Source organism: Magnolia sinica, chromosome 11 (genome assembly GCF_029962835.1).
Source record: "Magnolia sinica isolate HGM2019 chromosome 11, MsV1, whole genome shotgun sequence".
Classification (NCBI taxonomy): Eukaryota; Viridiplantae; Streptophyta; class Magnoliopsida; order Magnoliales; family Magnoliaceae; genus Magnolia; species Magnolia sinica.
In genome coordinates, this window is record NC_080583.1 from 34,210,610 (window position 1) to 34,222,774 (window position 12,165).

At 40.9% G+C, this 12,165-nt stretch overlaps 1 protein-coding gene across 4 annotated transcripts in view; it reads left to right on the forward strand.

The window, feature by feature from the left end:
- The window catches only part of LOC131219018 (suppressor of RPS4-RLD 1), a 140,992-nt gene extending 132,845 nt beyond the window's left edge, over nt 1–8,147 (forward strand). For 2 of the 4 annotated variants that reach the window (XM_058213982.1, XM_058213980.1), the window contains 6 exons: nt 4,310–4,401; nt 4,560–4,598; nt 4,691–4,781; nt 6,059–6,156; nt 6,246–6,568; nt 7,415–7,576. In XM_058213982.1, the coding sequence (XP_058069965.1) occupies nt 4,310–4,401; nt 4,560–4,598; nt 4,691–4,781; nt 6,059–6,156; nt 6,246–6,534 (609 nt within the window). In that variant the 3' untranslated portion in view covers nt 6,535–6,568; nt 7,415–7,576. Of the gene's footprint in view, nt 1–4,309; nt 4,402–4,559; nt 4,599–4,690; nt 4,782–6,058; nt 6,157–6,245; nt 6,569–7,360; nt 7,577–8,075 lie in introns of those variants that run through there. The other 2 variants (XR_009157955.1, XM_058213981.1) reach the window with 2 other exon arrangements.
- Nucleotides 8,148–12,165: the final 4,018 nt, after the last annotated feature.

Here is a 12,165-nt window from a genome sequence, read left to right on the forward strand (position 1 = left end):
ATTATTGCCGATATCAGGAAGAATGACCTTCTACATGCCCTTGTCTGCAATCTCTTTTTCCTCCCCTTGTCACACCAGCTATATTTGGTTCTACGGGGTTCCGCCGAAGGTGGTTGCTTTTGGTTGGCTTGCGGGAAGAAAAATAATTCTGACTATCAACAACCTTAGGAAGCGTGGGATGCAGATTCCGAATGCATGCCCTGTGTCTCAAAGATGAAGAATCGGTGGACCAACTTCTGTTACACTGCTCCTTCTTGTCTGATATCTGGTGGAGCTTCCTCAGACTAGCAGCGGCTTCTTGGGTTATGCACAACTTGTTAGATGATCTTCTTTCTAGGTGGCATGCAGATTATGGGGGAGCCCTGAGTAAAAGAAAATGGAGGACGATCCTCCTAGCAGTTTTCTAGGCCATTTGGGCTAAGCACAACAATAGATACTTCAGGAATATTTCAAGCTCAGCGGCGAGGGTGTTCTCCGGAGTGCTAGTCCTTTTTAGATAATGGGGTCCCTAGTTTTGGGGGGCCTAGTGTTTTTTTTTTTTTTTGGTGTCAGGCTATCGAGGAGTAGCCCTTTCTCTGTTTGGGTGTTTTTCTGCTCTTCGTTGCTCTCTCTTTCCCTTGTTCTGTTTCTGTTCGATTTGTGTTCAGTTGTTCTTTTTCTTTCAATAAAATATTACCTAAAAAAAGAAAAAGAAAAAAAGAAGAAGAAGGAAGAATGACAAGTAAACCATGTTTTGTATTGCTGACTTGTGATACTTGTCAATATTTTCAACACTACGACCTACTCCAAAATTGTGCGTTGCTTATGTCAATAGTTCTAAAACTTGGTGGCTGGATTCAAAACTCAGTGGAGTCAACTCGCGACATCAAAATTTCAGGCCAAGTCACTATGAAACTTGTTCATATGTGCGATTATGTCCTGAATTGACAAGACATTGTTCTGCTTACTGAGTAACTTGACACGACTTGTGGTGACTCAACCGAGTCACTCGCCTGGTCCACTGATCCTTTTTTAATAGAAGTTATGCGTCAACTTTACCCAAGCAAGCCAACATTTATAACCAGCGTAGCATGGAATGTGGATTTTCATTTCAGCTATTTTTTTAAATTTTAATTATCTAAACATAATTAGTTTTGATATTATTAATGCTAGGTCGAGTCAAATAAATATGCGGTTGAGTTTTCGAGTTGACCTGATGTTGCTAAACATGATGTGGATTCAAGTTTTCTGGTTTTGAACTATGATGTCTGCAGTTGCATGCCTATGACAACAAGTAATTAGATGGCATTACTCATTGCAGAAGTATTTATTTCTTGCCATTTTCTATGCTTGCTCTTCTAGACATGTAGGAGTTTTCTAATGATTGTACAAGAGTTCAACTTGCAGATGTAAACACAGAAGCCCATCTAACGTGTGCAATATTATGCGCACATTGGGCATTAATGGACCCTCCAAAAGAGCAAGTTAAGATGGGGAGGGTCCCCTGATAATCCATTGAGGTTAATGGCTTCACTCAATCATGTGTGGACCATGATGACAAGGAGACTTGCTTCGAGTTCTAATAGTAAAAGGTGATGACTGCAATGTGGACAACTAGAATGCTTCATTTTGGATCTCATTGTTTAGAGTGATGACATCTCATGATCATCCTCTCTCCTTTTTTGTGCTTTTCTTGCCTTTGCCCCTGCTTTATATTTTTGTTATCTTCTGAATAAGATGGAGATATCATTCAAAAAAGAAAACATCTCTCTCTCTCTCTCTCTCTCTCTCTCTCTCTATCTCTCTCTCTAACACGCACACGCACCATGACTTAAAGTGGGCCACAACAGTTGAGAGCAGATCCCTGCCAATTAAAACCTTCCTGATTGTACATAGGGCCCACTAAGATGTGGTTTTGACATCTAGCCCATCCATTGTGTGTCCCACTTGGATGAGGGGTTACATGAAATTTTAGGCCATTCCAAAACTCAGGTGGGCCCCACCAAGTGCTTTTAGATGTTTTAGGGGTGATTTTCCATGTTTTCAGATGGTATGGCCCACTTGAGTTTTGGATACGGCTGATTTTTGGCATATGGTGGGGCCCATAGAGCTCGACTTCATAGTACTATTTCCCATATGTGTGTAGGGCCGATAGAGCTCGACCTCATAGTACCATTTCCCATATGTGTGTGGGGCCCATAGAGCTCGACCTCATAGTACCATTTCCCATATGTGTGTGTAGGGCCCATAGTGCTCAACCTCATAGTACCATTTCACACACACACACACACACACACACACAAGTGGGAGGCAAATATCACACACACACACACACACACACACACACACACACACACACACACTCCTAGATCACTCATACACACCACTGCCTCTACCAGCTCATCTAACAAGTGGGAGGCAAACATGTATTTGTATATACGTGTGGAGTGCAAAGGTATACTAATATGTGAATGGGTGCAATTTTTATTTTTATTATTTATTTATTTTTAAGTTATAGCTGTTGTTTATTAGATGCAACTTTCTCATTGAACATCCAAATATAGAGGTGGGCATGGGACGACTCGATATGGCTAACTCGACTCGTCCGACTCATTAAGATCCAACTCAACCCGAACTGAATGGGTGAGTCGGTCCGAACCGAGTAGGCTTCGCCCAATCCGAACTCAAACCGAGTCGAGTTCGAGTTACCTAGTAACTCGACTTGAAACTCGATTCGGTTAGACCCAACTCGATCCGAAACCTGACTTGACTCGAGTTTGGGCATATATATATATATATATATATATATATATATATATATATATATATATATATATATATATATATATATATATATATATATGGGAAATGCGGTCGAGCTCATGGGAACTTCCCATGAGTTCGAGCTGTGTGGGCCTCACTGTGATGCGTGCCAAACATCTACCTCATCAGTCAGATACAACATTCCATGGTGGCCTTATGCTTAAAAATCAAGTCAATCTATGACTTGTGTGGGCCACACGACATACAAAAGTTGAGAGGGATTATCCTCCCATTAAAACATTCATGATCATTTTTTGGGCCCACCGAGGTGTGGTTCACAAATCCAGCCCATCCATTATGTGTGTCCCACTTGGACGAGGGGTCAAACCAAGTTCCAGATGCATCCAAATTTTAGGTGGGCCCCACCAAGTGCTTTTATATGTTTTAGGCATATCTTCACATTGTTTTCGATGGTATGGCCCACCTGAGTTCCTTATACGGCTGATTTTTGGGATATCCCATCATTTAAAGGGGACCCATCAAATGCATGGTGTTGATGTTCGACACACATCACGGTGGGGCCCACACAACTCAACCTCATGGGAAGTTCCCATGAGCTCGACCGCATAGAACCATTTCCCTATATATATATATATATATATATATATATATATATAAACCTAATTTCTATCATCTCTAACCCTACCCGCCACACCTTACCCCGACCCGATCTCAAAATCTCTCTCCTTCTCTCATGCTCCTCATCTTCCAAGCTTGGCCTCTCTTTCTCTCCCTCCCTCCCTCATCTTCCTCATCTTCCAAGCCCGGCAACCACCCACCACCATCACCGTCCTCCTCATCCTCTCTCTCCTCTCCACTCTCTCGGTCTCTCCCTCGCTCATCTCTCAATCCAACTCGGTGCCAACTCGACCCGACTCGGTACTTCTAACCAGATCGGACTTGGTCCGGATCAGTCCAGGCCAAACCGGACTCGGATCGAGTCAGGCATGCTGGACTTAGTATCGAGTTCGGGTCAGGCCTATTTCTAAACCGGATCGAGTCGAGTCAGCCCTAACTCGGTCCGACTCAAGTCGATGCCCAGCTCTATCCAAATATGATAGTATGAGAAAGAAACAAAAATAATGCTAGGCTTCTTTCCCCAGTGAAGGTCTACCAGCATTGAGGGTATTGATGCATAGGTTGGTTACACATCTGGGTTTTTTTTAGCAGAGGTCACATAGGTTTTCTTAAAATACTGGAAACATTTTATAAGAAACCATCTCTTGCTTGGTTGTCTATGTCTGTGAAAGTAGATCCTGGTTGTGTCACAGTATACGAACACACACCTTGCACATGACTAGAAACCAGCGCGATGTTCACCCTGGAGTGTCACTTATATTTGTAATTTTGCTTTCTGTTGATTTAAAGTTACATGGACTGATCATGCATATGGTTTGCTGCTTGCTTCCTCTTTCTATCAAGTGGCTGGTTTTGGCTTCATATGTTCACCATATAGAGCTCTTATGTATGTTCTGTAAAATGGCTAACATCTTTAAACCACCATCAGATAATGCGTGCAGAGTCCTGCTCTGATCTCCATAGTGGTGTTGGTGAGGACTTCTGGGTAGCCACTACATGCAACAGTACAGCATTTGAGGGGTAATTATTCTGAGGTTAAATTGCTAATTTGCAGCTACTTTTAACCATGTGTTTGTGAAGGTAGTCCTCGACAGTGGAGTATTGATCAGAACAAAATAATGTCCTTGACACACCATATTTCTAATTTTGTCTAACATGTGTATTGGTTGTAATTTCAGGAAGCATCTAGAAGGGACACGAATCACTGTCCAGAAAACGTACTGTATAAACTGCATTTGTCAGTGGCATGAAAACTTTTTATTTATTTATTTTAGTATAAATTCATATGACCTTTGGAAAATACTTGCAGGGCTGAGAGGGGTTTTGATTTTGCAATTAGAACACCTTGTACACCTTCCAGATGGGATGATTATGATGCAGAAATGACAATTGCATGGGAGGTATGATGGAGTAGACCAGGATTTGAGGAATCTGTTTTTCATTCATAGATGACTCATGCGGCATGTCAATGATCTTTGTTTTAAAGGTGTTTTGGTTAAATAAATCTGGTCAAGAAGCTAGTTACTTTTGCTTACAACTAGTTTCCCTTTATACTCTAATACTGCAGTGCCTGTGTAGTTGGAACATTTGCAGCAATATTTTCTCCTTCTTTGCCTTGCTTATGTTTGTCTTAGGACCAGTATGGATGAAATTATCTGAAAGAAAACATTTGCAAATATGGTGGGGCCAATAGCACCAGGTTGGATTCTGCTTGCTTTCTGGGTGGCAATCATATGAAACAGAACTCGATTTCCTTAGAGGAAATGACTAGCAGGGTCCAATCTGGCGCTGTACTCTCTCCACATTTTCAGATTCAAATTTCCTACAAATTTTCCAATAACCAATGTTTTAAGTTTGTACTGTTTTGCAAGAGTGATATTTTGACATGTTACAAAATTGCTATATTAGATTCTCATTTCATAGATATCTGCAACATTTAATCATTGCTATTAGAACTCTGGCAGTGCATGTCGAAACAATCTTCTATTGATGTAGATACGCATAGATTTGAATTGTATTATGCACAAGGAAATGTCAAGGTTTCTTTCTTGTAGGTTTTGAAAGTGGAGACCCTTTTTACGCATTGGGAGCTCCACACGTTATAGCAGAAGACATTGATAAAGTATACAGGATCTTTATGAGAGCTTCCTTCTTTTTACTCTTACCGACTATTGACATCAATATAGTAATTTACACTTCCATCAATAAGACCAGGGGAAGGACCTTGTCCTAGTGATTTCTGTCCCTGCGTTTTTCGCTTGCTACAATTTTATTTTTATTTTTTTGACGCTGGGTCAAATATGCTGAGGATAAATCTTTATACAGACCTGGCTAATGTTGAAAGCTGTGAAGAATCACAGGTTGTTGGTTCAGTTTTAGTCTAATCTCTTTGGTTATCTTATTATTATTATTATTATTATTATTATTATTATTATTATTAACCTTGGAATAGTTTTGATGTTTTGACCATAGATTCAAAACTCAGTGAAAACCAAATCTATTCTTTCATTGATTATACTCGTTTTGTCGGTCACCATCTGGAATCAAACCCCTAAAACATGTATTTTTCTTTGAATCTAGTTATAATGGTTTTATTTACCATGCCAGCAGCATAAGGAAACTGAGTTTTGATCTCCTGGCCATCTATGTGGCTCATGATTCCACTCTGTATATGCAGGCCCTATGCAATGCTTATTGTGGTGAAGTATACGGGTCAACGGATCTCAATGTGCTTGAGAGTGTGCGGGATGCAATTCTGAGAATGGCGTATTACTGGTTAAACACTGATGCTAGCATAATCAGATTAATGTAGTTAGCTCTAGACAATACAGATGTTCATGGCAATGAAACTGCACAACTTGCAGGTACAATTTTATGCCACTTTCAAGAGGGTCTGCAGCTGTTGGATATGTGGTGTTGCTTGGGTTGTTTCTTGCAGCTAATATGGAGGTCACTGAGAGCATCCCGAAAGGTGTTCAAGTGGACTGGGAAGCCATTCTGTCCCCCGATCCCAGCGTGTTTGTGGACTCAATAAAGTCTTGGTTGTATCCATCTCTCAAGATCAAGACATTGTGGAAAGACTATCCAGATGTTGCTTCAACTTTCGCCACGACTGCATCCATTGTTTCTGCTTTAAGCACTTACAATGATTGATCCACGGCTTCATTCATGTTAGATGTTATTAGAGGTGAGTTATTTTATCAGTTAATGCTTTGTAGGTTTGCGAATCCCTCCTGTATAAGGCAGCCCATCCCCACGCCATTGCATGTGCAATATGTCTCATGCTTGCAACATCCAACCATTCCATCAGGTAAGTCCAACTTTATATGACCTGGATCAAAGTCAAGGATGGTTCACTTGTCATGCAGGCCACAATTTTAGAAACAAATGGACAGTTTAGAATTTTTTTTCTGCCATCTGTTTGTTTCATAAACTGTGGCACACCTGATTAGTAGACCTGCCTGTTTCTTTTGTGCTCATCTGCACCCACTTGATGGAAGGCTTGGATCTTTCTGCTGGGTCAGCATGTTGTAGTGGATGGAGGGCCCACGTTATACATGCAGCTTGCATTAGCATACTTCTAAAGCTTTATGGTCAGCAACATATTCCTAATTTTTTACAATGATATGCTATTCTGTAGTTTTAAGGTAGGTCCCAATTAGGTGCATGTTAAACTATTTCTTGCATCGCTTGCACATTCGTCAAAATCCCAGTCACCTAAACAGTGGGACCTGTTGTGGATGGAACATGGTGCTAAGAGGTCACTGATTTTACGATCTTAACCGTCTAATATTGGACGTTGAATGTGACTGCGGGGACCATTTCTCTTTAAAAGACCATTTGATGGGGCCACCTATTTGGTCAATTGACTAATCTTTTGGCTGATATAATCAATCCATAATGGGCCTCATAATTTGGATGATCTGGATTGGCATACACTTTAAGCCATGGGTGCAGAAGATGAATCACTGCTGTGCAGGAAATGTAATTGGATGGTGTGGTTCTGATTGGAATCATCTTTGTGGACTACTAGGAGAGCAAAGCATGCTGGGTGGTGGCTGCAGAGAAGTGAATTATTGTGAAGCCCTCTTGTATGAGGTGTGCTTAGAAAGGAGCGTTTTTTTAACAACTGTTACAAGTATATAATAGGGTGCTTTCAGGTATTCTCTAATATGGCCTTTGCTTTTTCGTTTTTTTTTTTTTTTTTTCCTTTTTCTCTCTCTTGCTAGAAATTTGCTTCGAGAAAACTTGCCCACTTCATATCATAGACAAGTCTTTGGCATGTCCCTAGACTCGGCCTGGGTCGAAGATGACCCCCAATTGATACGAATTAAAAAAAAAAAAAAAAAACGAGGGTTTATAAGCTGTGCTGATAATGATCTCGGCCATGGTTGGATAACACTGGCCCGCCAATTTTTTTTGAGGCTGAAGTCTGGAGATGGGCTTTGATGATTTGACCTGTGCCTTGTGCAACCACTTTCCATGATGGCTGGGCCTCTTGATCAACCCAGTTGCTACTGCTTGATTTTTTGACGAGAAACCTACTATTCCAATATTGTTCCCGTCTCTTGAGAAAATCACACGTTAAAATTGTGATGCATTACTGACCCTTTGGTGACACAGCTCTGGCAACTAAAGCTCCATACCGTTGTTGATTTGTTTTGGATATTTATTGTTTTGTGACTATCTTAAAGAGCCAAAAACCACCTTAGGGTAAGCAACGGTTTGTCATCAGGTGGGGCCCATGCATGTGCATTCGGCCAGAGAATTGTGATGGTAGTGGTGAAAAGCAATCGAACACATGCTCCACCCACGTGTTGGGTTGATTGATGCTCGTGAATACATCTGAAGTTGAACTTAAAAGCTTGCCATGCGCCATGTTGGTGAAGGTGAAGTTCATCCCCAAAAAATACCATTGAGGTGATTTAAAATAAAAAACTACTCCCCCATCTTGTCATACTTACCATAGGTCCTGAGCTATGTTTTGAACCCATGTAAGTTTGGTAGAAATAGTCAATTGTAGGGCTCCTTGATGCCTTTGAGAGATCTCAAAACAGGGATTATGCTCAAAGTTATGCCTCTGGGATTTAAATTGCATTTCCTTCCTAGTGTATGCTAGCTAGCTTCATTTAAATCTTGATTCCTTTTTTACCTTCGACTGTCGACTATGCAGGTTGACCCTTTGGATTATTGATCCATATAATCAGGCCGTTACTGTCCTATTGATATAGATATCCTTAAAAATAATAAAAATAAAACAACAACACATGGTTGTAAATGTTTGACATTATTTAAATAAATGCCCCTTAAGAGGCCAGGGTCATCAAAATAATTTAATGTTGGACATATAATCAATTTAAACAGACTAAAAGGCTGGATGCAACATGTACGATGGGAGAGCTTCCCAGATCCACAATTATGGTATAATGTTCAACAAGGGCTGTCGAAGGGCTGGGCCTGAGCCAACCAAAAATAAATAAATAGGATCTCCTGCCAGGCTAGTTCAAGATCTGGGTAGGAGATGAGCTAGGTACATGCATCCAATTGTGCTGTTGTAAAGAGTTTTTACCCAAGATAAAAAAAAAAAGAAGGATAGGCCGACCTTCTATTAGTTTAATAGTTGTAGGTGTTAACATGAGCTAACTTTAGTTGCATTATGGGTATTTAATACCTTGACTCTTGTACATGTCAAAGCTCGAAATCAGGGCAGTCTAGTCATAAATCACGTAAGCTGCTGCATATTCGACAAGCATCAGGCCCCCACTCATGCTGATGGGCAAAGCAAAATCGAATCCCACGGATGGGGAATTGGTTCCTCACAGCAAGCATGCCCCTCCCTGAGTTTAAACTGCTTATAAAGATGCGTTGAACTAAAAATCCATGTAGGTTCATTCATCAGGCAGAGCTCACGTGTATGGAAGAAAAGGAAATGTTGAGAACTATATTCAACACGTGCTCTAGCTGAGGAATGGATGGGCAGACGTATACGTCGCTGCATGTTCAATGATGGTGGACCTTCCTGATCAATGGTCCAGTTTTCACACCTGTGATATGGACATGATGCAGTCATGCAATATTGACTTTTAGACATAGCAAACCATGTTGTACCTGTGAGATTCCCATTAATATTTCAGTTTGAAGCAGTATTCTTGTAATGCCGCAAAAAGTGCAGGGGCATTATGCTGGCTTCTTCCATATTAGTACTGATCAAGAGTGAAAATGTTGCAATTGGTTGCTCGTAAAGCTGCAAAAAGTGCAGGGGCAATCATAATACTTTTTTTTTAAAATTATTATTATATATCCGTGATATGTGCAAGTCATTTAATTTCAAACAATCAACTGACTCAGATACAAAGGCAAGAAACAAGTCTACACTGCATTTTAATCTGACTACAGAGGGTAGGGTGTCCACTCGCTTTGGCATTCGGTTGCACACAACCTCTCCTAAAGATGGGCATTCTTAGACACCCTACATCAGGCCAATAAGCATGATTAAATAGAAGCCCTAATTCATACCCTTAACCATAAGCCAAAACCTGATACATACCATTAACACTAATCCAAACCCTAAACCACACTAATCCAAACCCTAAACCCTAATCTAAACACTAATCCAAACCCTAGAATATTAGAAATTGATCCTAAAATTAGTCCCAAATCCGAACTTCAGGGAAAAGCTAACACATAGAGTCGGCCCTTGAGTCAACTCACCTACTCAGCCCATATAGCCTACCCAATCAACTCACCTTGTCAAATCAAGTCCATAAACTTATATTAGCCCAAGCCCATTCTAAAGCTCAATTCGGAGAAAATGTGAGATAGCAAGACACCTTTAGATGACCAAACTTGTCCATGTGTACAAGGTGAGCCTCCCTCCGAAGATAAAGCAAAAAAGAAATGGTGAGCAGTGCACAGAGCGCCATTCGCCACGTGGCGTTGGCCGTACTTCGGCAAGTCGCTCACTCATGGGTTGTTGTCCTCTTTTGCCTATTTTATGTATGGGCAAAATCTGAAAATTACTCTAATGCCCTCCCTTAGGCTAAAATTACACCTTATGCCATCCAAAACAACACATCATATCTTGCCACATGATAATCTCAAATCTCAACCATCCAAACCTTTTTTAACCCTAAGCTTTGCAGGAATAATCAGAAAATCAAGTTGGAGGTTTATAAATGCTCCATTGCCTTCACATTTCAAGCATCCCTTAATCCACATCCATACACACTAATCCCTACCTATCAACAATCAAGCATCCATTCCACCAAGGAAAGTGGGGGTGAGAAAGAGAGCTTAGCCTAGGTCCAACCATAATACTAGCCTCTTGAGTCAATCCAAGTTCAATCCAATCCACTCGATACAATCCTTCCGACATTATCGTTCACTCAATTGTTTTTCAATCAAGCTTTATCTAATTATAGCATTTGCATAGCGCAATATTTATCACATTATCCAACACACTTTGCACCAAATTGGCTCAAAAGTATGCTATGAGGCTTGTTGGTTTAATCGGATTCTGTCCAATAGAAAACATGCAATTAATTCACATTTTGTCACAAGCATTGCATATATTCATATACAAGAATTGAATCCCCACCCTCAAAGAATAGTCAGATCTTGTGAAGTAGATATCGTACATATGTACGAGCAGAGTAGGTGCCTAACACCTTCCCTCTCTGTAACCACGGTCCCTTACTTAAAAACTCTTATCGCAAAACTGAAGGTTCATCTTAAGGCAAGAAATCTTTGGATCCCTACCCTATCGTTTTTATAGGGTCTAGCCGATTGCAGAGATGAAAAAATTCTGGTCAAACATAATCAACCAATCACAACACAAAGCCCTCGAAAGATGCAACCTGTGGTGAAAACGGCCTCGAGTCAATTTTTGGCCCGGGATCCTAGCGTTTATAGAATGACAACTCTATTGGGGAGGTGCTAGCCACACCAGTTGAGACCTAACTAGAAAAACAGGATCTTTTCCATCCTTAAGGGTCAACAATTCTCGAGCGTTTGCATCTGCATCAAAAGGAAAAGGAAAAAAAGAAACCACCAAAAAATTCAAAACCATTGTGCCTTTATGAGCTAAGCATTCCCAAAAAACCTCACCTTCCGCAGCATCAATTCAAACCAAATCACAAAAAGCCATGACCAACCATGAAGAAGAAATCCAACCCTTCCATGTACTCGATCTCACAAAAGTTCTGCTCGCACAACCACAACTGATAAGAGTCACGCTGATCATCTAAGAATTGGTGTAATGAGTCAAAGCAATGCAGGAGATGCTCCTGCAATTCATGCAGACACAAGCCACTGCAACCAGCAACCAAGCTGGCCTATCTCAACAACCACAACAACCAACTTTGAGGTTCTTTCTAGCTTCCAATTCAAACAAGGTGCAACGGTTGGAATCCGCACAAAATTACTGATACCAGTCAGTACAACCCTCGACTGTATGGCACTTCTTTCAATACCCTCCCGCAACTGGAGTCAAAACAATCTCGCAATCAGGACTCTTAGTCAAATTCCATCCAACCTCTCAGTCAAGGTTTCAAATAAATTCTCAGCAGATCCTACAGTCAAGATCCCTAGCCAATTTCCAGCACATCCCATAGCCGGGATTCAATTTCAAGTAGCAACAACTTCCCTCACAAGAAGTCTAGGACTAGCAGTGGTGAATGCCCACCATGGGTGTACTTTCCATCTTCTTAGCCTCCCCCGACCGGGAGTGCCTTTCAATTCTAGCAATTTTCCGCGGCAAGGAACATATTCACATTACAACGAGCT